The sequence below is a fragment of the Octopus bimaculoides genome, chromosome 4 (genome assembly GCF_001194135.2).
Source record: "Octopus bimaculoides isolate UCB-OBI-ISO-001 chromosome 4, ASM119413v2, whole genome shotgun sequence".
Classification (NCBI taxonomy): domain Eukaryota; kingdom Metazoa; phylum Mollusca; class Cephalopoda; order Octopoda; family Octopodidae; genus Octopus; species Octopus bimaculoides.
The window spans coordinates 95,142,116-95,166,677 of record NC_068984.1 but is presented as its reverse complement, the minus strand read 5'-3'; the positions used below and the strand labels follow the sequence as shown (position 1 = coordinate 95,166,677).

General features: G+C 37.8%; 1 protein-coding gene across 3 annotated transcripts in view; it reads left to right on the top strand.

Annotated features, from left to right (window-relative positions):
* LOC106880552 (uncharacterized) overlaps positions 1–24,562 on the top strand; it is a 64,101-nt gene that overhangs the window by 31,490 nt on the left and 8,049 nt on the right. For all 3 annotated transcript variants that reach the window (XM_052967289.1, XM_052967288.1, XM_052967287.1), the window contains 4 exons: positions 3,494–3,536; positions 5,724–5,808; positions 14,373–15,381; positions 19,728–19,797. In XM_052967289.1, coding sequence (XP_052823249.1) covers positions 14,604–15,381; positions 19,728–19,797 — 848 coding nt within the window. In that variant the 5' untranslated portion in view covers positions 3,494–3,536; positions 5,724–5,808; positions 14,373–14,603. The remainder of the gene's footprint in view (positions 1–3,493; positions 3,537–5,723; positions 5,809–14,372; positions 15,382–19,727; positions 19,798–24,562) is intronic.

Here is a 24,562-nt window from a genome sequence, read left to right as displayed (position 1 = left end):
ATGATTCGGAAAAGAAAGAGGCTTGGAGAAGCCATTATGAAAGACTACTGAATGTAGAGAATGAATGGGAGGAGGAGAGCCTGCCAAATATTGACCCAGTAGATGGATGAGCTATCCAAATAGACAGCACCCTGGTAAATAAAGCAATTAAAGGTATGAAGCCAGGAAAAGCCCCTGGCCCATCAAGAACACTGCTGAGATGCTTAAAACATCTGGTGGTGTGGGCTATGGCCTAGTCACCCGCATTGTAAACCAAGTAGTTCATGATGGAGTCATACCCAATGACTGGCATAGCAGCACCATAGTCAACTGCTACAAGGGTAAAGGTGATGCTTTAGATAGAAATAACTACAAGGTTATCAAACTGTTGGATCAGGTGATGAAGGTCACGGAGAGGGTCATAGCCCAAATAATTAGGGAGAGTGTCTGCTTAGATGAGATGCAGTTTGGTTTTGTGCCTGGTAGAAACACCACCGATGCTATATTCCTGGTATGTCAACTGCAGGAGAAATACCTAGCCTAAGATAAACCCCTATACTTGGCTTTTGTAGACTTGGAGAAAGCCTTTGACAGGGTCCCCCGATCCCTTATCTGGTGGTCAATGCAGAAACTGGGGATTGACAAATGGTTAATAAGGGCTGTACAAGCCCTATACAGAGATTCCGGGTAGAAGTAGGGGTCCACCAAGGATCAGCCTTCAGTCCCTTTTTATTCATCATAGTCTTCCAGGCAATAACAGGAATTCAAAACAGGTTGTCCCTGGGAGCTCCTCTATGCTGATGACCTGGCCTCATAGCAGAATCACTACCAGAACTAGAGAAGAAATTTCAGGTGTGGAAGCAAGGATTAGAATCAAAGGGCCTTAGAGTCAATGTTGCAAAGACCAAAGTTCTAGTTAGTAGGAAGGCGAACACATCACATACCCCTTCAGGTAGGTGGCCCTGCTCAATCTGTAGAAAAGGTGTAGGTAGAAACTCCATAAGATGTACCCAGTGTAAGCTATGGACACATAAGAGGTGCAGCAGATGCACAGAGGCAATAAACACCACAGATGTTCAGAAAACAGACTCCATCACATGCCAGGGGGAGAAACTAGAAGTAGTTGATAGCTTCTGCTACCTAGGTGACCAAGTTTGTAGTGGGGGTGGATGCTCAGAGAGTGTTACCACTAGAATAAGAATAACCTGGGCAAAGTTCAGAAAGCTTCTACCCCTACTGGTGACAAAGGACCTCTTTCTCAGAGTGAAAGGTAGATTGTATGATGCATGTGGGCGAACTGCCATGCTTCACGGCAGTGAAACATGGGCCGTGACTGCTGAAGACATGCGTAGGCTCAAAAGAAATGAAGCTAGCATGATCCACTGGATGTGTAATGTCAGTGTGCACACACGACAGAATCTAAGCACCCTGAGAGAAATGTTGGACATAAGAAGCATCGGATGTAGCATGCAAGAGAGACGTTTGCACTGGTATAATCATCTACTATGGATGAATGAGGTGAGCTGTGTGAAGAAGTGCCACTCCCAAACAGTGGAGGGAATCCGGGGTAGAGGTAGACCCAGGAAGACATGGGATGAGGTGGTGAAGCATGACCTTCGAACGTTGGGCCTCACAGAGACAATGATGAAAGACTGAGACCTCTGGAGATATACTGTGACTGAAGACCCAGCAAATAAAGTGAGTTCACAGCTGAAACCTACACCAGTGTCACATAACCAGCCCCAGCCCACTCAAAATTACCTTGGATCATAGGGTGACATGCTGTGCTTAAAGGAGACCTATTGAGTCAAGTACATCAAAATCAAAATCAAATGGAAATTGTAGTTGTGATCCTGTGCCGGTGGCATGTAAAAAGCACCATCCGAATGTGGCTGATGCCAGTGCCACCTTGACTGACTTCCGTGCCAGTGGCATGTAAAAAACACCAACCAATCGTGGTTGTTGCCAGCCACCTCTGGCCCCTGTGCTGGTGGCACGTAAAAAGCACCCACTCAGAGTGGTTGGCGTTAGGAAGGGCATCTAGCTGTAGAAACACTGCCAGATCAGACTGGATCCTGGTGCAGCCTCCTGGCTTCCCAGACCCCAGTCAAACCGTCCAACCCATACCAGCATGGAAAACGGACGCTAAACGATGATGATGATGACCTATGGTTGTTAATGTTTATTGATCTCTTATATATGTCAATGTAAATACTTCCATAAGTATGCATGTGAGCCTTCATTGGAATATGTACTGATATCAATATACTCTATTTAGTGTGTGTGTGCTTACTTTTATGTACATATATATATGTTTGTAGGTTTCTATATATATTTCTTTCCCTTGTCCTTGTTGCTTTTTCTCTGTCTCGTTTTAAATTAATTTAAATTATATATCTTAATTAATTATATAAGTAATAGCATTTATTTACTAATGAAAGAGCTGTTGAATAATGAACTATATTTAAAATGTATGCTTTTCAGTTTGTTATCCTAAAAATATGCTTTAAAATGGTATCAATTTAACACACACACATTGTCAGGCTTCTGTTCATTTTCCATGTACCACATTTCACTCATGAAGAATTGGTCAACCTGAAGCTGAAGTAGAAAGACTCATGTAAGATGTTGTGTGATTGTGAAGCAGATTTCCTAATCACATAGCTGTAAAAAGTAAAAATTAACACTTCCTTCTCCAAGCCTAGATTCGAAACCGAATCTAAGAATTCTCGGTCGTCCAAACACCTTGATCAACAGGCGCGAAAAGCAGGTTTTCTTTGTCCTTCCTTTAACCTTCGACCTCATAGATGTCAAGCGAAGTTCAACTGGACAGCAACTGGCCTACTTAGGTACTAAGCCTGCTGCAGTATGTCTGTCCTTCTAGCGGCCATGATTCTTATAAATAGAGTGGTCAACAAGACATGAGAGACACAGACAGACGGAGACTGTGATGCACGCCGACCGAAATCAGTGCTCTGCTACTATGAGACAGAGATCTGTTGCCTGCTATTCAAGATGAAAGAACGAACACACACACACACACACACACGAACATATCTAGTCTTAGGGTACATCAACTCCAGATGTATCCTGGTTCCATCATTTTTCTAGCAACTCGAAGCAAGTTGCCAAAATTGAATGTAGTGGCAAATATTATTTATTGACACCAGCAAATAAAAAAAATGTTATAGTTAAACCAGTTATCACTTTGTCATTTCACAGGAAAACACATGCCTATCGCACCGACACTAAACAAAAACATATCACATTTTGGTGACTCCACTACATAGCTATGCCTATATGTGAGAGAGCAGGAGAGAGAAAATTCATTCATATTGGGTACATTGGTTCTAAATGTTGAAGACTTACTTATAAAGTGATGTATATAGTGTAGCTTTCTCCACTCTTGCAACTACAATTAATGTATCGAGTCATGGAAAATTATAGTCTACTCTGTTAAAGTTGTTTGTCTCATGGTGGTTTATTAAGTTATTTTATACTGTTATTTTGGCAGATAACCAACTGGCTGCAACTTGTAGGGACCAGTCTTTTGACAGGTAGGTCAACTTTATTTCTGTATTTTATGGAAACTTCTGAACAATACTTCTAATAGTGGTGGTGGCGAAAGTAGAGCCAGTACAGGTAGTTGTTTTAGTTCAATCCTGATCAAAGCAGTGAACACCCTGTTTTTGTTTTTTTTTCCTTTCTATTTTTGCCAACATCTAGTACTCATCATTTTATGCTAGCATAAGTAAAATAGGTAGTAATGGTCTGAAACAAGTCAGAGTCTATGCCTTGCTTGTATATTTTCTTTTAGCATAGTTTCCTTATAGCAACCACTTCACTAACAGTGGCATATGGTGATGGTTGTATTGGGTGTGCTGCCACACTCAGAGCTACCAAAATTTCAAGCAGAGGTATTACAAAAGTTTGCTGTTAACATTTGTGATTAAAATTAATGAGTAAGGGTTAATATTTATAATGAATTTGGCATTTTCAATGGGTGCACAGCTAGCACATCTGGAATATGTGCCGCTGTTCACTGAGTGTACTTATTGCAGTTTATCATGGCATCAGTACTAGAGAAGTTGCTGTGTTTTGAAGGAGAAATGGGTGAATCAGTGATAAGAGTGATGAAGAGGTACAGTAACAGCAGGGAGACAATAGTGACAAGATGCTCTGAGTGACTGTAATTGTAGAAGGTGGTGTGAGAGAAAACAGAAGATGGCTAGTAGTGGTAAGAGTGTAATAGATGTCAGAAATACGTGATCTGAAGATGAGAAAATAGCTGTTAGCAGTATAGAAGTGTAAAGAGAGTAAGAGATATCAATAAAGAGGTGACCTAAGGGAAAGGGAATGCTAGTGAACATAATATTTGTTAGTGGAAGAAATCTGATGTAACTCTCATTACTCAAGTATCATATGGTAAAAGAGAGACACTAAAGCAGCTACATGTCTGTTGGTGTGTGTGTGTGAGAGGGAGATCATGTGATAGATGCCAATAAACAATGACCAGGGGACATGGGAGAGGAGGTTAACAGCACAGAAGAGTAATGTTAGGTAGAGAGGATGAACGTCAGTAAAGGAAGAGGGTGTGTTGAGAAACAGTACATGAAGTAAGAGGAGTATATCAAGTATCAAAAGATCCACTATAATCCCTTCTAACACAAGCATTGTGATTTGGAAGGGTAGGAGTACCAAGAAACTGGTTGTAGAGGGAAGGGATTGAGTATGGACAGATCCAATATTTTCTTTCATCTCACAGGTGGCAATGTACATTGAATAGGAGAAAATCTGATAGAGAGTTTAAAGAATATAGATATTGACAAGAGAGTTAGCATCTGGTAACTTAGATACAAATAATTAGAAGGCCTAATTGTAGACATATATCCCAGCTTTTCTCACTGCACCTCCTTTCTGTTTTAATGTATGTTTTGCCAAGCCTATATAGCTGGTCTTCTCCAGCACTGGTTATAACCAATCAGTATGGTCCTTTGTTATTTCTTTCTGAGATGCAACAACTTCAGATGAGTCTTCACCATTTTTGCCAAGTCTTCCTGGATCTCCCACTTCCACAAGTGCTATTACTTGAATACTTAGCACTTCTTTATACAGCTATCAACCTCCATACACAGCCCATGCACAAATCAGCACTGTATTCTCTCTTGAACACTGTCTGGTTCCTGTTATATCCCATATTTCTCTCAGCTCATTTTGTATCTTATTTGTGCCTATTTCCAGCAAAGCATTCTTACTTCATTTCTTTCATAAATCTTTGGATTCCTAGGCTCTCATTTTGCATACAAGCATCATACAATCTACCCTTCATTCTGAAAAGACAAGCATTGTGGTGCCATCAGAAATATCTTCTTGAACTTTTCCCAACTTGTTCTTGCTCTGACCTTCAGAACACCCCCCACCACTGCTAATTGAATCACCTAGGTAGCAAAAGCTTTGATGTTTTGGGAGTTGTCTAGGTATTTGAAATAATCTATTTCCCACAAGCTCTTAGTGCTTATTGGCCCTATACGTCTGCTGCATATGATGTCTACCTTCTCAGTTATCTTGCCTGTAATACTATTTCACTTCTTGAGGGAGATTTGATTTCTATTTCTAGTAGGTTTAGTAACCTTGTAGAGGCTCCCTGTTGGCTTGTACAAAAGTGTTGGTTTAGAATCATTTTATGTTAACTACCTCACTAAATTTGAAAATTTGTTCATTCTTTTTTCTATTGTCTTCTTCAGTTCTTCCACTAAGCAGAGCCTTGATGATGAAAAACGTAATTATTTAAAATTGAAATCCTTACAGAGGAAGGTTGTCAGTTCACAGGTAACTTCTTTTCTTCTATTTGTAATAATGATTTGCTAATGTTCTGATTTAACCTTTGTAATTGATCTTTATTAGTCATTACCACAAATGAGTGTTACCCCAATTGGAAGTGAAGCTGTGGTAGCTTAAAGGGGACATATTAATGAAAGCATTTTATTGAGTTTATTAATAGCTGTTTGTTTAAAGCCAGGTCAGTCCTGATCAAGGCATTCCAACTATGATTGTCCATCTTTTATTCAGACAGTATATCTAAAACTACACTATCCATTTTCTCCTTCCTTTTTTTTTTTTTTTTTTCAGTAGGGTATGATTTGAAAGTGATTTTCCCACTATTTGTAGCAAGTTGATTGACAGTGTAGAAGCTCCCACATAGTCCCATGCATTATGATATTCCAAAGCATTGTATGAACCATTTTGTTTGTATAATAATGAGTCAGGAGAACCCATGTAATGTATATAGCCAAAGAGTTGTCGTTTCAAAAGTATTTTAGAATCCTTCCTGTGTGTTTTAGTAGAAGATCAATCATTTTATCACCATGTTATATTGATTCAGGTCCAATTAAGCAATGGTGATTTTAATGTAACTGATCCCTTCCTATTCACTCAATGAATAGAATTTTAACTCAAAGATTGTGATTTCAATTCTTGTCACTGACAGAATATTGTTATCCCAGAGTCAATCAATTTGTATATCATTTTGTAGTCTATGTGGTTGTGATTAGGGGAGTTGTATCAGGATGTAAAATACAGTTGGTCCAGTAATGTGTGCAGCTATTTAAATTTAAATAAAACTGTCTAGCTTATATTTAAGATCACAGTTGGTTGAAATAGGAGTTAGACTGCTGGGCACTTCATTGTAATAGAGTTAAAGTGTTCAGCTAGTTCTTGAAAGTTAGTTTGGGAACTGTTGGTCAAAAGGATTAGAGTTGAACTATTGACTGGAAAAAATTAGGTTATGAATTGATTCAAAGCTAGACTGTTAACAGTTGGTTGAAAAAGAATTAGACTGTGAAATGTTGATTGAAAAGTAGTTAAAGAGTGACTTATTGGTTGAAAAGATTAGACTGGACTGTTAGTAGAGAAGGAGTTAAATGTTGGTTAGACTGAACTGTTGGTTGAAAATGAATTAGACTAAAATGTTGGGTAAAAGGGAGTTAAACAGCGGAAGAGAGTTAGACTTTGAACTGTTAGTTAAAAAAAATTTAAATTATGAACTGTAGGTTGAAAAGGAATTAGTCTGTGAACTATTGGATGAAAGTAAGTTAGGCTGTGAACTTTTGGTTCAGTTTGTGCTACACAATGAACTGTTAGTTGAAAGAGCTTTTAGGTTGCAACTTGTAGGTTGAAAGTGTCATTGTGAACTGTTTATTCAAAGAAAGACTCTAAACAATTCATTATAAAGTAGTTACACTAAACTGTTAGTTGAAACTGAGTTAGACTTTGAAGCATTGGATAAGAGGGAATTAGAATGTGAACTGTTGGATAAAAGTTCATGTTCTCTGAACCATTGGTGTATTGGTGGAAAGAAAGTTTGACTGTGAAGTGTTAGTTGAAAGAGAACGAGACTGTGAACTGTGCATGAAACGAGGTTAGACAGTGAACTGTAGCATGAAAAGGAATTAGTCTGTGGAATATTGGTTAAAAAGGAATTACATTGAACAGTTGGGTAAAAGGGAGTTAGATTGTGAACTATTGATTAAAAGTAATTTACTTTGGGAACTATTTGTCAAAAGAGTTAATAAACTGTTAGTTAAAAACAAATTTTACTGTGAAGTGCTGGTTGAAAAAAAATTAGACTGTAAACTTTTGGCTGAATTTGAGTTAGATGATGAACTGTTGGTTGAAAGAGCATTAGAGTGTGACCCTTAGACTGGAATATTGGTTGAATACAAGTGTAATTGTGAACTGTTAAAAGGAAAGATAAACTCTGAACTGCTCATTGTAAGGTAGTTATACTGAAATATTGGTTGGAAAGTAACTGGTCTGTGGATTATCAAATGAAAGATAGACTTTGAACTGTTGATTGTGAGTTTGATTGTAAATTATTAGTGAATGTTTAATGCATTAGTTACCATAGTTAAATACATTACCTTCTGTTTCACTCAATCCTGAAAATAATGGAGAATTTAGTAAAATAACTTTGTCATTATTAAGCTGGTGTTTGGAACAATTAATATGAAATTTTAATGGATGGTTTTAATCTAGATCTCTTTAAAACAGGAAATTTGTATCATACAACCAGGGACACTCTCAGGCAGGTTGGTATCAAAAAGGTTAATTGAAAGATAGTTGGATTGTAAACTGTTGGTTGAAATTTGGTTGATTGTGCATTGTTGATGAAAGGGAATCAGACAGTGAAATCTTGGTTGAAATAGAGTTGTATTGTGTTTGTGGTTTGAAAGAATTTTAGACTGAACTTTTCATTGAAAGGTTGAATTAATGGTTGAAACAGAATTACTGTTTGGTCTGTTGGTTCCAAATGAGTTAGACTGTGATCTGTTCCTAGAAATGTAGTTATGCTGAAGTATTTGTTGAAAGAGATTTAGATTTTGATTGAGAAAGAATTAGATAATGAAGTATTCATTGCAATGGGATTGAAAGGTAGTTCCTCTATGAAACGTTAGTTGAATGAGAGTTACACTGAACTTTCAGTTGAATGAATTGAATTGTGAACTGGTTGAAAAAGTTTACTTTGAGCTGTTGGATGAAAGAAAGTTAGACTGTGAAGTGTTAGTAATTAGACTGTGAGTTGAAAAGGATTCAGATTTTGAACAGTTGGCTGAAGAGAGTGAAATGGAGAATTGTTGTCTGAAACAAAGTTAGACTGTTATCTGTTGGTGGAAGGATAGTTAAACTGTGAACTATTGGTTGCAAAGGAGTTAGACTGAACTGTTGTTTGAAAGGATTAGACTGATAACTGTTGCTGAAAATGAAATAATGGAATTAGACTGTGAACTGTTGGCTGAAAAATTGGAAGGCTGTGAACTGTTGGTTGAAAGAGAGTTAGACCAGGAAATAATGGTTGGAAAGGAATTGGGTGTGAACTTATGATTGCAAAAGAATTAAACTGTGCTCCAGTGGGTGAATGGCAAACTGAATTGTTGACTAGAAAAAAAATTGTCTGTATTCTATTAGCCAAAAGGTAGTTGGATTATGAACCATTAGTAGAAAGAGAGTTAAACTGTGGAGTGTTAGTTGAAAGGGTTAAACTCAGAAAGACAATTAGACTTAACCTTTGGGTGAAAAGAATTTAGGTTACAAACTCTTGATTAAACTGTTGATTATGAGAAGGTTAAATGTGCAGAAAACAACTTTGGCCACGTTCCAGGAAGAAAAACTAGACTTAGTTGATAGCTTCTGCTATCTAGGTAATCAAGTTAGTTGTGGGGGAGGGTGCGCTGAAAGTGTAGCTGCTAGAATAAGAATAGCCTGGGCAAAGTTCAGAGAGCTCTTACCTCTGCTGGTGACAAGGGGCCTCTCACTCAGAGTAAAAGGCAGACTGTATGACGCATGTGTACGAACAGCCATGCTACATGGCAGTGAAACATGGGCCATGACTGCTGAAGACATGCGTAGGCTCGCAAGGAATGAAGCCAGTATGTTCCGATGGATATGTAATGTTAGTGTGCATACTAGACAGAGTGTAAGTACCTTGAAAGAAAAGTTGAACCTAAGAAGCATCAGTTGTGTTGTGCAAGAGAGACGATTGCTCTGGTATGGTCATGTGGCGAGAATGGATGAGGATAGTTGTGTGAAAAAGTGCCACACCCTAGCAGTTGAGGGAACCTGTGGAAGAGGTAGGCCCAGGAAGACCTGGGATGAGGTCGTGAGGCACGACCTTCGAACATTAGGCCTCACCGAGGCAATGACTTCTGACCGAGACCTTTGGAAATATGCTATGCGTGAGAAGACCCGGCAAGCCAAATGAGACCTAAATCCAAGGCCTCTGCCAGGGATGTAGCCAGCCCACTTATGCGTACCTTTCTTCATTGGACTCCGCTTGCAAAGACCTGTTGAGGCAAGTGAAATCAAACTAAATTCGACGACTGGCACCCATGCCAACGTTGTCTCCTTCATTGGACACTAAACTCGGCTTGCAAAGACCTATTGGGGCAAGCGAAATCGTGATGGCACCTGTGCCCAGCATCGCCTTCCTGGCACTTGTGCCGGTGGAACGTGTAAAGACATTCGAGCAAGGTCGTTGCCAGTGCCGCTGGACTGGCCTTCTTGCCGGTGGCATGTAAAAGCACCCACTACACTCTCGGAGTGGTTGGCATTAGGAAGGGCATCCAGCTGTAGAAACTGCCAAATCAGATTGGAGCCTGGTGTAGCCATCTGGTTCACCAGTCCTCAGTCAAATCATCCAACCCATGCTAGCATGGAAAGCGGACGTTAAACGATGATGATGATGATGATGTAGGCTGGAATTTAGTTAGGATGTAGAATTTTGATTATAAGAGAGTTTAATTGGGAACTGTTAGTTGAAAGTGTGTTAGGTTTTGAAATGTTGGGTAAAAGATAGACTGTAAACTGTTGAGGGTTAGATTGTGAAGTTTTAATTGAAAGAGAGTTGGATTGTGTACTATTGGTTAAAAAAGAGATAGATTGTGTACCGTTAGTTGAACTTTAGTGAGACAATGAAATGTTAGTAGAAGGTGAGTTAGACTGAATTGTTGGTGGTAAGGTGGTTAGACTGTGAACTATTGGTTGAAAGGAGGTAGGTCATGGACTATTGGTTCAATGGGTTGGACTTTTAAGTGTTGGTTGAAAAAGTTAGACTACAAAATGCTGGTTGAAATGTAGTTAGACTGTGAGCTGTTGCTTGAAAAGGAGTTTGATTGTGGACTGTTAATTGAAAGGCAGTCTGATTTGTGGTTGAAATTTAGAGTATGAACTGTTGGTTGAAAGCAAGTTAGATGGTGAAGTGGTGGTTGTAAGAGAATTAGACTGAAATGGAATCAGGCAGTGAACTGTTGGTTGCAAGAGAGTTAGACTGTTCTGTTGGTTGCAAGAAAGTTTTACTGTGAAATGTTGGTTGAAAAGGGAGATAAATTGTGAACGATTAGTTGACAGGTAGTTGGATTTTGAGCTGTGATTGAAAAAGAATTTGGTTGTAGACTTGATGGAAAGGAAATTAAACTGGAAACTGAAAGACAGTTATATTTTGAACTGTTGACTGAAAGGGAGTTAGACTGAACTGTTGGTTGAAAGAGAATTTGATTGTGAACAATTGGTTGAAAGGTAGTGATACTGAGCTATGGTAGAAAGGGAATTTGGCTGTGAAGTATTGGCTGAAAAGAGATTGAGAACTGTTAATCAAAATAGAATTAAACTGTGAACTGTTGATGGAAAGATTATTAGATTATGAACTGTTGGTTGAAAAAGAGTGAGAGTGTGAAATGTTGGTTACAAGAGATTTAAGCATTGAACTGTTAGTTAAAAGGTAAATAGGCTGTAAACTGCTTGTTGACATGGAATTAAACGGATGTTGAAAGTGAGTTCAATTCTGAACTGTTGGTTGAAAAGGAATTTGACGGTGAACTGTTGATTGGGAGATAATTAGACTTTCGACTCAGTTGAAAGCTGATTAGATAAAGAAGCATTGTTTGAAAGGCAATTACATTGTGAACAGTTAGTTGAAATTAAATTAAATTGTTATTTATGGGTTGAAATAGTTAGATTGTGAACTGTTAGTTGAAAAGTTTTGGACTGAAAACTATTGGTTGAAAGAAAGTTATCCTTTGAATGGTTGAAAGTTAGCATGAGCTGTTGTTGAAATTTTGTTGAAAGGGAGTTTGGCTTTGAACTTTTGTGTTTTGTGAGTTAGACTGTAACCTGTTTGCAGAAAGAGTTAGATTGTGAACTGTCACTTGAAAAGGTATTGAACTGTAAGATGTCGACTGAAAGAGAGTTTGATTGTGAGCTGTTAATCTAACCCTTTTGTTACTATATTTCTGACCAAAATACACCCCGATTGAATTTCAATTAAATTCTAAAATAATCATGAATTTAGACTAGTTTCATTAAACAACTGTAACTTCTTTACTTATCAACATAATAATGTGATATTTGGAACACAATTGAAGAAAAGATTCTTAATCAAGTCTATTGCATAACTTTTATCTCAAAGCAACTCTAATTACAGGTAAATACAGGTAAACTGAGCAAAATATAAAAAATATTAAAATTTTGTTTAAACATCACCATAGAAAATGAGTCATCAGCTAATATTCAATTAAGTATGCAACAAAATTTTAATATGGAAGAATTGTGCACATCACTAGATTATCAGTTGAATTTAATGCACATAAGAACAGGTAAAATAAAATGAAATAATGGAATTTATTTTGAAGAAAACTAGAAAATTAAATACATCAACTAAATGAAATATACTCACACACATACATGAATACACAAGAACATTGATAATAAAGATTTACGACAGAAATTAAATCAAAATTTGTCACTCACCTTACAGGCAAATTAAAATTACAGGTAAATCAAAATTATAAGTAAATTAAAATTATAAGTAAATAAAAAGTAAAAATGAAGTAAATTTGAAAATATTTATACAATCTATTCATACATATATAAAATAACCACACAATATTTTTATCATGGAAACTTGTAAAACATCCCACTCTACATACCGCAACCTTGCAGAATGCACATTGGAAAGAAGTTTCAACTGGTCGTCCACTGGGAGTTTTTCTTTGTTGATGTAGACATTCACAGCACTGCCATTTGCAACCCCCGATTTTTTTTCTAATTTATGAAGATGAGCTGAACTCAGAGGGATATTTCTCTGGCAGGTTTTGCTTTTCCTTCCTGCAATTATTTATTTTTGGGGGAGAAATAACCTGCCCTCAACTGCATTGCTACATCTGCTCAGAACCACAGATTGGTTGCACCATTTGCAAATCCCTCTTGATTTGGTATATACTATAAACGCATTTACAATGCTCATGTTTACTATATACCAAACCAGGTATTGCCACAATTTATTACCCAGTCTACCAACCAGATAATAACACATCATTTGGTTCAGCTGATCCACACTTCCCATGTACCTGTTATAATTGAGGTTCACAAATGGGGTGCAGTTTTCATCTATACATGGTTGTGCACCGGTAGCTAGAAAATTTATCTGCCTCTTAACTTTGTATGTGGTCACTAGCAGATTTCCTTTCTACCGTTGGATTATTTCACCTCTTTTTTTTAGTTTTGCTTTTTTATATCCAACAGCAGCCTTTTTCTATTGCAATTACTGTAGCACACGTATATGTTGTCACAGCTTCTAAATCCACCACACGTTTGACCAGACTAAAAAATCAGTCAAAACATAAATAATATACAGCCCTGGTTGTGGTATGGAAGTGATAAATTCCAGACCTCATTGTACCCTAGGCCATGATGACTAATGTAGTTGTCTCTTTTCCCAGTATAAAAACTAAACCCACAGCAGTACCCAGTATTTGCTTCACAAATTTTCCAAACTTTGATACCCAACTTTGTGGACTTTCTGGGCATATACTGTCAGAAGTATACCCTTCCTTTATACTCCACCATGCCCTCATTGACGGATAAGTATCTGTCAGGGTTGTAAAGTGTTTTATATGCATTTTGAGCACAGTCAATGAGGGGTCTTATTTTAAATAAGGGATCAAAGTTTGGTTCTCCACACACTAGGGTACTGCTACTGTCTCTCACATGTAAATACTGGTTCAATTTCGCGAATCGTATTCATGACATAATACTGGAAACATACTTATCTACGAAAGGTTCCTGATTGCTCCAGTAATTTGTAATCCTGGATAATTGTCTTATACCCATAATAATATTTATGGCAAACAATGCCCTTATCTCAAACACCACATGCTTCTGTACTTCACTCATTCTTTTTCTCGATATCTTCTTATCTTCCATTGAAAAACCCTCAAATTTGGAATCACTGCTTGATAGCACGAAACTCCTATCCATTTTCAAAGTTAAAAAAATATCGATGCAGAAAAAATGTGGAAAAAATCTCCCAAAATTCACTGAGTTAAGATATCACGTCAAACAATGTTGGATACTATAACTCCACTATTTACACAGTGAAATCACGTGTTTTCATGAATGTACTAATGAGATTTGTGTTCAAATTCACATTTAAATAACAATGGGTATGCTCAGCTGGCTTCGGCCAGGTTGGTATCGAAAGAGTTAAAGAATTGGACTATAAACTATTGATTAAAAGGTAGTAAGACAGTGATGGTTGAAGGGGTTAAACTGAACTGCTTGTTGAATGAGAGTTAGATTGAACTGCTGGTTTAAAGAGAGTTAGACATAGACTAACTGCTGGATGAAAGGTGATTAGACTGAACTGTTGATTGAAGTATTAGTTGAAAGAGAATTTGATTGTGAATTGTCGGTTAAAAGAATTAGATTGTGAACAATTGGTTGAAAAAAAGACTATTTTGTTAAAAGGGGCACTATCATTCATTTTGTATTAGCTTTCAATGAAACTACATGGTCAGTTGTAAATTGTATCAAAATCTATCCCCTTTTTTTCTTGGTTTTAGGAAGAGTGTGACAAATTTTTGCAAGCTGTTGACAGCAACTGCAGTAACCAGGAATATGGCAAAAACTTTGTTCTAGACTCAAATGTTCAAACCGTTGGAGAGAAAACTGTTGAAAAAGTTTCTTTATTCTCAAAGGAGACTCTGTGTCCTGAAAGTTTCTTATTTTCTGACTGTAGTTATGGATCAGGTTGTAATTCTACTGACAATAAAAATAAAGATTTAGATGATCAGATGTTATACATTTGTGCATATTCAAATTCAGTAAAAAACACTGAAAACATTAATAATCTTTGTCAAACTAATTTGGAAGAAGATGGCTTAGAGCCTAGTCCCAAACAGGAGGTTACAAGACCAGTTTCTTTAGCATTTACCTCAAAAAAAAAACTAGTTTCTTCTAAGACTCCAGATATGTCATCTTTTCTAATAGCTTCTCCAATAATTGAGGAGAATCAAACAGAATCTGATTTATCAACAAACTCTCCAAAACCTAAAAAGAGAATAACTGTGAGAAATCTGTCTCCATTTCAGATAGTCAGTCAAAATGCCCTGAAGGTCAGTACATCTAAAAATCAGTCTCGTAGATTAATGAAAGAAAGTAGAAGGAAACAAAAAATTTATGTGAAAGAAAATTGTCTTCCAAATCCCTTTTCTCCAGTAGATCCTGATAAAACAGTACCACCAGAAAATTGGAACACTACAACTGTTATGCAACCTTCTGAAATGAATGATGTGTTAACAGAAGATTCCTCCGAACATGCTGGTGTTAAAAATAGGTCAAGAAATAATGGAATTAGGGTTGTTAAAGAACTTGTAACTGATTCCTTGCATAATGGTAGTTTGTCTCCAAGCATGTGTATGACAGAGTTTCTTTTGGAGAATGATGAACCAACCAATGATAAACCAGCAGAAATTGCATCTAAGAAATTTGGTCCCACAGAACCCATGATTATAGTTCCAAGTGATAGTTATAAGTTTGAGGATGGTAAACCAGAAGAAGTGCTAATCGGAGGTTAGTTCTTAGCTATTATTTTGATTATTTTAGCACCCTTGTTTATTTACTTATTCATTATTGTTATGTGTGTTTATTTTCATTTCTACTTTTACCTTACTTTGTTGCCTGATTTGATGTCCTGATTGAGTATCCTACTATATTGTATTTAATAAAATTAAACCATTCATGGCTTGATTAAATGTACAGCTTTAGGACAGTACTGCTATGTGTGCATGGATCTCATATGTATGGGTTGGATTACTCAGTAATTTAGCCCTTTTATGTTTAGACTGGCCAAAACCAGCCGAAAATGATTCCCCTTATGTGTTTGAACCAGCCAAATCCAGCCGTATCTAATTCCTCTACAAAATTGCTAAAAAAGTAAACAAATCACATTATCTCAAAGCTACGAGAATTCAATACTGTGAGATAAAGCCTTTCCTGCCTTTATTCAAGTAAAAATATGGTGCAAGTCTTGAGACTTCGTGGTTTTTTTCAACATTTGAAGAGAAGTGTATATCTTAATTTTTAATGATATGGCATCAGCAGGTAGCGATTCTGACTTTGAAAGTTTTACTCTTGATGCTGTACAAAACATAAATGAAAACAACAGTGATTTGTCTTCAGACAAATCATATTGACATTTATGAATCTTCGATGAGGAAGATTTTGATAATGAAAGTGATGAAAATGATATTGAAAACATTATGGCAACATGGTTGAAGATTACTACATCAACCACAATTCCTGATTTCACAGAAAAGACTAGTCCACAATATAGTCTACCACCCGATGCTCAACCATTGAACTATTTATTTTTATTTTTACTGTAAAGTTTTTTGAAACAGTTATGAAGGAAACAAATATGCTCAATGCATAGTTTCTATTTGTGGAAGACCTGATCCACTATGGCAACCAACTGATAATGTGGAAATGTGAGCTTTTTTTTGCTATAGACATTATGTTTGGTATCAAGCAGCTTCCTCAACTGTGAAACTACTGGAATCCTGATATAAGGTATGGTGATCCATATATCTCCAGCATTATGTCTAACTTTAGTGAATTCATATATTGTTTATGTAAAATAGCCACAAGGTACCTCCGCTACTAAATGACTATGACCATTTGAAATTTCGGATTGACATCACATCTCAGTTATGTGAGTTCTGTGCTTTCTGAAAGACACAGAACTGGGAGAAAAGCAAAATTAACTGAGGTGGATGTCAACAGAGAAAATATCTACTTCCATAAAGTGGAAAAAATAAATGGAAGGAAAAATGTTTGTATACCGTGTTCGCTGCAAAAAAGAAAAATTGCAAAAGGATATCAGGTCGAGACCTCATTTATGTATTCATTTTGCAAAGTGCCCTTGTATAAAGGGTGCTTTGGACAGTTTCATGACAGAAATATAGCATAAGTATATTTTGTTGTTTAATAGTAATACTATTCAACTTTGTTCTAGAAATACCCAAAGAATCTTTATTGCCGCATTATGTACTGTTGCCTGTACCCCCTCTCTCTCTGCCTCACTCTCTATGCATCAGTATTTCTCTCTCCCCCTATCTCTCTTCAATTCGTACGTGACCCTACTCTATATAAATCAGTTCAATTTCCGACCTTATCCAAATCGCCAACAAATCTCTCTACTGACAGAATTACGACCAAACTCTCAATATGACCAGCTAAGAACTATTTTTTAATCTAGCATATCCATATCCATATCTTTCACGCCCCCCCCCCCATCCGTTCTCTATTATCAATATGTTTCTTTCCATGTAAACATCACTCGTTCTCTGCTTTGTCTTAAATTCATGCTTATTTATTTATTGCTTTACCTCATTCAAGTTATCGCTTTTTCTTTACTTTCTTAAAGTTATCGCTCCTGTAACCCTAAACCTGTCTAAATTCTCTCTCTCTCTCCTTAGAAACTACTATTTAATTCTCACTCAAATATGTTTACCGATTTAAGCTTTCAAACTCACGATTTAGGCACTGCTGTCTTCATTCAACTTTGTTCTAGAAATACCCAAAGAATCTTTATTCCCGCGTGATGTACTGTTGCCTGTACCTCTCTCTCTCTCTCTCTCTCTCTCTCCATCTCTCCCTCTCTCTCTCTCTCCCTCTGCCTCACTCTCTATGCATCAGTATTTCTCTCTCCCCCTATCTCTCTTTGATTCGTACGGGACCGTCATCATCATCATCATCGTCGTTTAACTTCCGCTTTCTATGCTAGCATGGGTTGGACGATTTGACTGAGGACTGGTGGACCAGGAGGCAACACCAGGCTCCAATCTGATTTAGCAGAGTTTCTACAGCTGGATGCCCTTCCTAACGCCAACCACTCCGAGAGTGTAGTCAGGCAGGTACTGGCAATGGCCACGCTCGAAATGGTGTATTTTACGTGCCACCTGCACAAGGGCCAGTCCAGGGGCACTGGCAACGATCTTGCTCGAATGTCTTTTCACATGCCAGGAAGGCAACGTTGGTAACGATCCATGGCCACGCTTGAAATGGTGTATTTTATGTGTCATCTGCACAGGAGCCAGTCCATCGGCACTGGCAACAATCTCGCTCAAATGACTTTTCACATGCCACTGGCACAAGTGTCAGGAAGGCGACGTTGATAACGATCACGCTCGTGATATTTATGTGCCTCCAGTATGGAAGCCAGACAGCTGCTCTGGCAATGATCACGCTCGGACGGTGCTCTTAGTGCTCCACTGGCACAAGTGCCATCATGATTTCGCTTTAGCTTGCCTCAACAGGTCTTCGCAAGCCGAGTTTAGTGTCCAATAAAGGAATGTTATGCGTAAGTGGGCTGGCTACATCCCTGGCAGAGGCCTTGGATTTTGGTCTCACTTGGCCTGCCGGGTCTTCTCATGCACAGCATATTTCCAAAGGTCACAGTCACAAGTCATTGCCTCAGTGAGGCCTAATGTTCGGAGGTCATGCCTCACCACCTCATCCCAGGTCTTCCTAGGCCTGCCTCTTCCACGGGTTCCTTCAACCGCTAGGGTGTGGCACTTTTTCACGCAGCTATCCTCATCCATTCTCACCACATGTCCATACCAGCGCAATCATCTCTCTTGCACAACACAACTGATGCTTCTTGGGTCCAACTTTTCTCTCAAGGTACTTACACTCTGTCTAGTATGCACACTGACATTACACATCCATCGGAGCATACTGGCTTCATTTCTTGCGAGCTTAAGCATGTCCTCAGCAGTCACGGCCCATGTTTCACTGCCATGTAGCATGGCTGTTCGTACACATGCGTTATACAGTCTGCCTTTTACTCTGAGTGAGAGGCCCTTTGTCACCAGCAGGGGTAAGAGCTCTCTGAACTTTGCCCAGGCTATTTTTATTCTAGCAGCTACACTTTCAGAACATCCACCCCTGCTACTGACTTGCTCTCTAGGTAATGGAAGCTATTAACTACTTCTAATTTTTCTCCCTGGAATGTGGCAGAAGCTATTCTCTGCACATTTTCTGTGTTTATAGCACCTGAGCATTTACCACATACAAAAACTATCTTCTCAGTTAGCCTCCCTTTAATATTGCTGCACGTGAAGACGTAAAAAAATTGTAATTACCAGCAGGCCAGTATTGCCACTGTGAGGAACACTGGCCATATAACATTGATGTGGCTGATAATCAGATGTTAAGGAGGAACGTTTGACAAATTTCTGTACTGGGGTTTAGTTGAGGATTTAATGTAGTGTTTGACAGTGGATGGCCACAGTATGGGTAGTGAGAGGAGGAGAGAAAGTTATGGCAAGGTGGCTTTGAAGCTTGCTAGTTCTGTAGATCAAATGTGGATGTTGTTCTTTAGTTGCAGGACAGCCCTGATTCCTCAGATATGTAGCCAAAAGTTGTGATCATCCATGATTTATTCATAGTATATATAGGACTTCATATAAAGAATGCCCTTCCTTTTTTGAAATGGTGAGGGAGATTTTGCTGTTAAAAGTTAAAAGCTCTCTCATCATTGGCTTCTGTTGTCGGGAGCCCCAGGTAAGCCTTGATTGAGCAAGTCTATGGTCAAAGGTATTCCATCTTAAACCAATTTTTATCTTTTTGTGTATCAAGGATTACATTGTCCAATGAGCTCTTCGTTTTTAATGCATAAAGATATATAGTTTTAAGGAATTTGGCTGCTATTTTTACCATGTTAATCCACTCTGTATAGGCTTCTCCACTGCCACCTGTTGTATCAGTAGAATAGGCAGTGAGGGAAAACAAAATTTTCTGTCAGCATAAGTAAGTGATCAGAACTCCAGCACCTTAGCATTACAAGCACACTGCCTTGTAACATTATTGAAGATGACAGTTTTCCATATATCTCTCTGTTTCTCTCTCAATAGATAAAAATCATGTTTCTGAGAAAAGCAACACCCAAGATAATGATTGTTCCATAACTGATAGCTTTGACAGGTATGTTGGATCTTTCTATAAAATTTCATTGATTCTGTGATTACATGATCAGTATTGTAGCTGGTGTGTATCAGAAAGGTGTGAAGCACTTTATAATTAAAGCTGCTTTAGGTACAGAAAATACAGATTTAGTCTATGTAAAAAAAAAAAATATTATGCATTCAGTCAGTATAGAAAATATGCAATATAGAATAATTAAAACAGATTATTATAGTCCTTAAAATATACAGAATGTAAATATATTTTCTACTTGCCACCAGTAGTTGGCTGTGACCAGTCTGAATAGCATATGTTGTAGATCTGTGATCGACAATCAGTGTTGACACAATGAAAGGCAGGTTTGGAAAGATAACTGAAATGCTTGAATGGAGGCATGTTGATGTATGCTGTGTGCAAGATGTATGATGGAGGGGAGCCTCAACTAGACTGCTTACATGCAAGAGACATAGATACAAGTTTTTCTAGGTGGGCAGCAATGACGGCCTAACAGAGAAATGGGTGGATAAGGTGACTGAAGTTGTCAGAGTACGTGATAGGATTATTAAATTAAGAACATCCATGTTTGATGTAACAGTGTCAGTTATCTCTGCATGCCAGTCTCGCAGATACCCAGAAGGACCACTTCTATGAATCCCTTCTGAGAACTCCCTCAGCGACGAAAAAAAATATAATATTCTCATCATGGCAAGCAGCTTCAATGGACATATTGGAAGACATCCCGATGGATTTCAGGGTATGCATGGAAGCTATGGCTTTGGCTCTAGATATGAGGAGAGAACAAGGCTGCTGGAGTTTTGTGATGCCCATGGTTTACTGATCTGCAATATCAACTTCAGGAAACCTGCCAACCATCTGATCATTTATTAATCTGGTGGGAACACTAGCCAGATTGACTACATTCTCACCAGACATAAGGACAGATGTATGCTCATAAATGCAAAATCTTTCCTGTGTGAAGAATGTACAACTCAGCATAGGCTAGTGGTTAGTGACTTCAGGCTTAGGGTCAGAAGAATTCAGAGATGCAAGCTGATATGGAAAAAGAGGTTGTGGAAGTTCAAGAATCTTTCAAATGGACTAAGATTTAAAGATGTTCTTAATGAAGTCTTTGATGAGAAGGAAGAAGAGATAGAAACATGCAACATAGAGGACAATTGGAAGTTCCTATGTGACAATCTACTGAGGGCGACAGACCAAATCTGTGGTTAGAGCAAAGCCTCTGCTAGACCTAGGGTGACATGGTGGTGAAACAGTGATGTTGACAAGGTCATAAAAGAGAAGAGGTGGGTCTGAAAAGACTGGAAAAGTTGTGGGGGTGGGATAGTAAAGAATTATATCAGAAAGCTGAAAGGAAGTGAGACATCAGGTTTATCTTGATAGGGCAGAAGCAGAAAAGAAGAGATTTGCTCATGTCCTACAACATAATGGTGACAGAGACTTGGGGCTCTCCACTCTTCTCCCATTACTCATTCTCCTCTGTCTCACCCTACTCTCTCTCTCTCTCTCTCTCCATTATTAATGCTATGCAGGCATGCATAAATTCCATCAGTGAAGAGATTACGACAAACAACTCAGTTATCATGAAACTGGAAAAATGTGAAAGTGCAAATATTTATATTGGCATGGATCCTTGCAACAACCTTGAAGAGCAACAGATCTGTCAGATCTACAGCACAAATGGAACAAAGGAAAAACAAATTCTTCTCTAATGCATTTGTCAGATTGTATGTGAACATGCCAGATGGTATCCTTAAAAATGACAGAGAAAGAAGATGAGGGCAGAAACATAAACATGAATAGCAAATGTCCCCCTAATTCGGCAAAGCCCAGAAAGAACCAAGCTGAAGTCACAAGTGAAAAGCTCAACAAAGAAGGCATACCAGTACTACCAAATCTGTAGCCATCAATGAAGACAGCTACAGAATCAAGAGGACTAAAAAAAGTAGCTAAAGCTCTCACAAACATCATAAAGAACTACCAGGAGCAGAAACATGCTAAACTAAGAAACACTAGCCATAACCCCAAAATAAAAACAAAAGCAGGGGAAAGAAAGATCTCTAACAATGTTGACATATAATAAAGTGGAAGAAGCAAAAAGAAATGCATACAGATAATCCATAAATTTTATCTGCAAGATAACTGGCATGGAGAAGATAGTGGAAACTGTTGTTTTGTGCGCCTGAGCCTTGTCACAGTATACTTGACAAAGCAACAACTTCCTCTTGCAGGTAATATGAGAAAAATAGTCATCAAAGTACACATGGCACTGTGTATATTTTTTTTAAAATACACAGCTCTAGTGTGCAGAACTATGAAGAACCAATTTAACTCAGATGTAGTGAAAAAGGCAACAGCTGAACAATAAAAATGTTTCAGGAGCATAGCACAAAACATTGTGTGGCAGCTAACAGATTAAGCTACATCAGATTCAAAGTCAGAGCCATGCCTACCAACACACAAGGCTACCACAAATATTGTCCTTTCACTGACACATTATATTTACATATAATACTAATTTTATTAAATGTCAGAAGCTTATTACATGCAATCAAGCTGTATGCATGGCACTCACTGAAACATATCTGACAGCTGACAGAGAAATACACATACCAAAATATGTTGTATTACAAACTAACAGGAAAGAATGGAGTCATGGTGGAGCTGTGAAGATCTCATAACTCTGGTCCTGCTTTTATATTCAAATTTAGTATGTGACACACTAATAGTACATGTAAGACAAATCAAAATAGTTGTATATACTACATACTACAGGCATGATGAGGGTTCCAATTGATCCGATCAATAGAACAGCCTGCTCTTGATATTTAACATAGTTCTCAGGGAGATTCAGCATGACACATAATGTAGTAAAGTTGACCCTTTCATTTACAGATACAAATCACTTTTGCCTGCTGAGTGTACTGGAGCAATGTGAAAATAAAGTGTCTTGCTCAAGGACACGACATGCTGCCAGAAATTGTACTCATGACCTTACAGCCATAAGCTAAATACCCTCACCACTAAGCCACACTCCTTCACTTATGTACTACATGTCGCCCACCAAATGTTCCAAATTATATGAAGAGATTTGAAAACTGCCTCACAGAAATAGAAGTACTAACCAAACTGTACATCTTATAGGAAGCATCAACCTACTCAATATTAAATAATCTAATGACCACTCAGGAATGATGATGTGAGCAAAAACAAGCAGAAATCCTGCTCAAGGTCACCCTGTTATATATGGAGCTAGTGCTATGCCACCTAACCAGAGTAAACAATATTCTGTGTCTCTGCTTCACAACTAATATGAAAATCATTCACAATGTAAAAGTGATACCAACATTAGTCTTGGATCACAGTATAGTAGAGCTGACAATGTATGGGCCAAAGGAAGCTGCAGACATGCAGGCTATAAGAAGTACCTAGATTCTAGTCTGAGCTTGTACAAAGCAAACTGAAAATCAATACAGAAAGAGATTCTTAGATAGAATTTTCAAAAATGTTTCTCCACATCTAATATCAACATGAAACTTAATTCATGTCAGTAACGCAAACCATGTGTATATATTTTGTCCTACAGAGAAAAGCTAACCTGCATAATAACAAATTTCCCAGAGAGAAAGATGTGCAATACTCCATTGAAGAAGCTAGGATTATAGAAAATATAATAATAAATCCTAAAGCTTTCTTTAAATTTGCTAAAGATTGGCCTCATTGCATTGCAAGGTAGGGCCACACTTCCAAGAAAATGACTCCCTAATCATAGACTCCAAAAGTATAAATGAAATACTAAACAAGCAATTCAAAAGTGTTTCCACCTCCCCACATGCAAATGAGTAAACCAGTTGTGTTCTTTGTTACTACAACTGTACAGTCAATTACTAAGATGGCTGTTGATGAAATAAGCCTACACTCAGCTACTAGCTACTAAGTAGCATCCAACATGTTTGTTGACCAGGAAAAAGGTGTCTGACACAACTCCTACAACATGAAGACTTGATGTTAAAACAGTTGTGCAACCATTTAATTGTGGCTCTGATTATTTTGGTTTTATGAAGGCCTTTGATAAAGAATATGTCACAAACTGCATGATCTCAGCATAGTTGGAAAACTGGAGGAGTAGCTATATGACTTTTAAAAATACAGAGGTCAAGCAGTAGTAGCCAATGGGTTCATTGCCCTGGAAACATTAATAGTGAGTGGACTCACAGAGTAGTTTTGGGGCCATTGCTGTTCTTAGTGGCTATCTCTTCCCGATTAATCAAATATATACACGGAATATATTCAATGCGGAATTGTTTTATTCCTGTCTCAACACATGTGCCAAGACAACCCAGTTGTATTTCCCACTTCTTTGCTGAAGATTTATACAGATAAACTTCATTCCCTTTGCTTTACGGAGAGTGTTCATTTTTGGTAAGGTGAGAATTCTGTTTATTTGTATGTTTTTCATAAACAATACTATGCTGATGAGCGGAGTCTAGATTCATTCTAGTAATCGCGAAATCAGTCGATACATAGTTGAGTTATTTAAAAGAAAGGGGGGGTTTTCTTCTGTTGGTTGTGTTTCCTCGCATTCGGTACTAAAAAAATGTGTTTATTTTGAGAAGTCCAATGTGTGGTATTATTATTCTGTAGTAATGCCCCTTATATAAATATAAACGTATAATTATATTCTTGGGAATAGAAATTTCCCTTATGATTTTTTTTACAAAATTCTTGTAAAAGAGTTTTATCCCTTTTTGAATTTATTAATCTATAT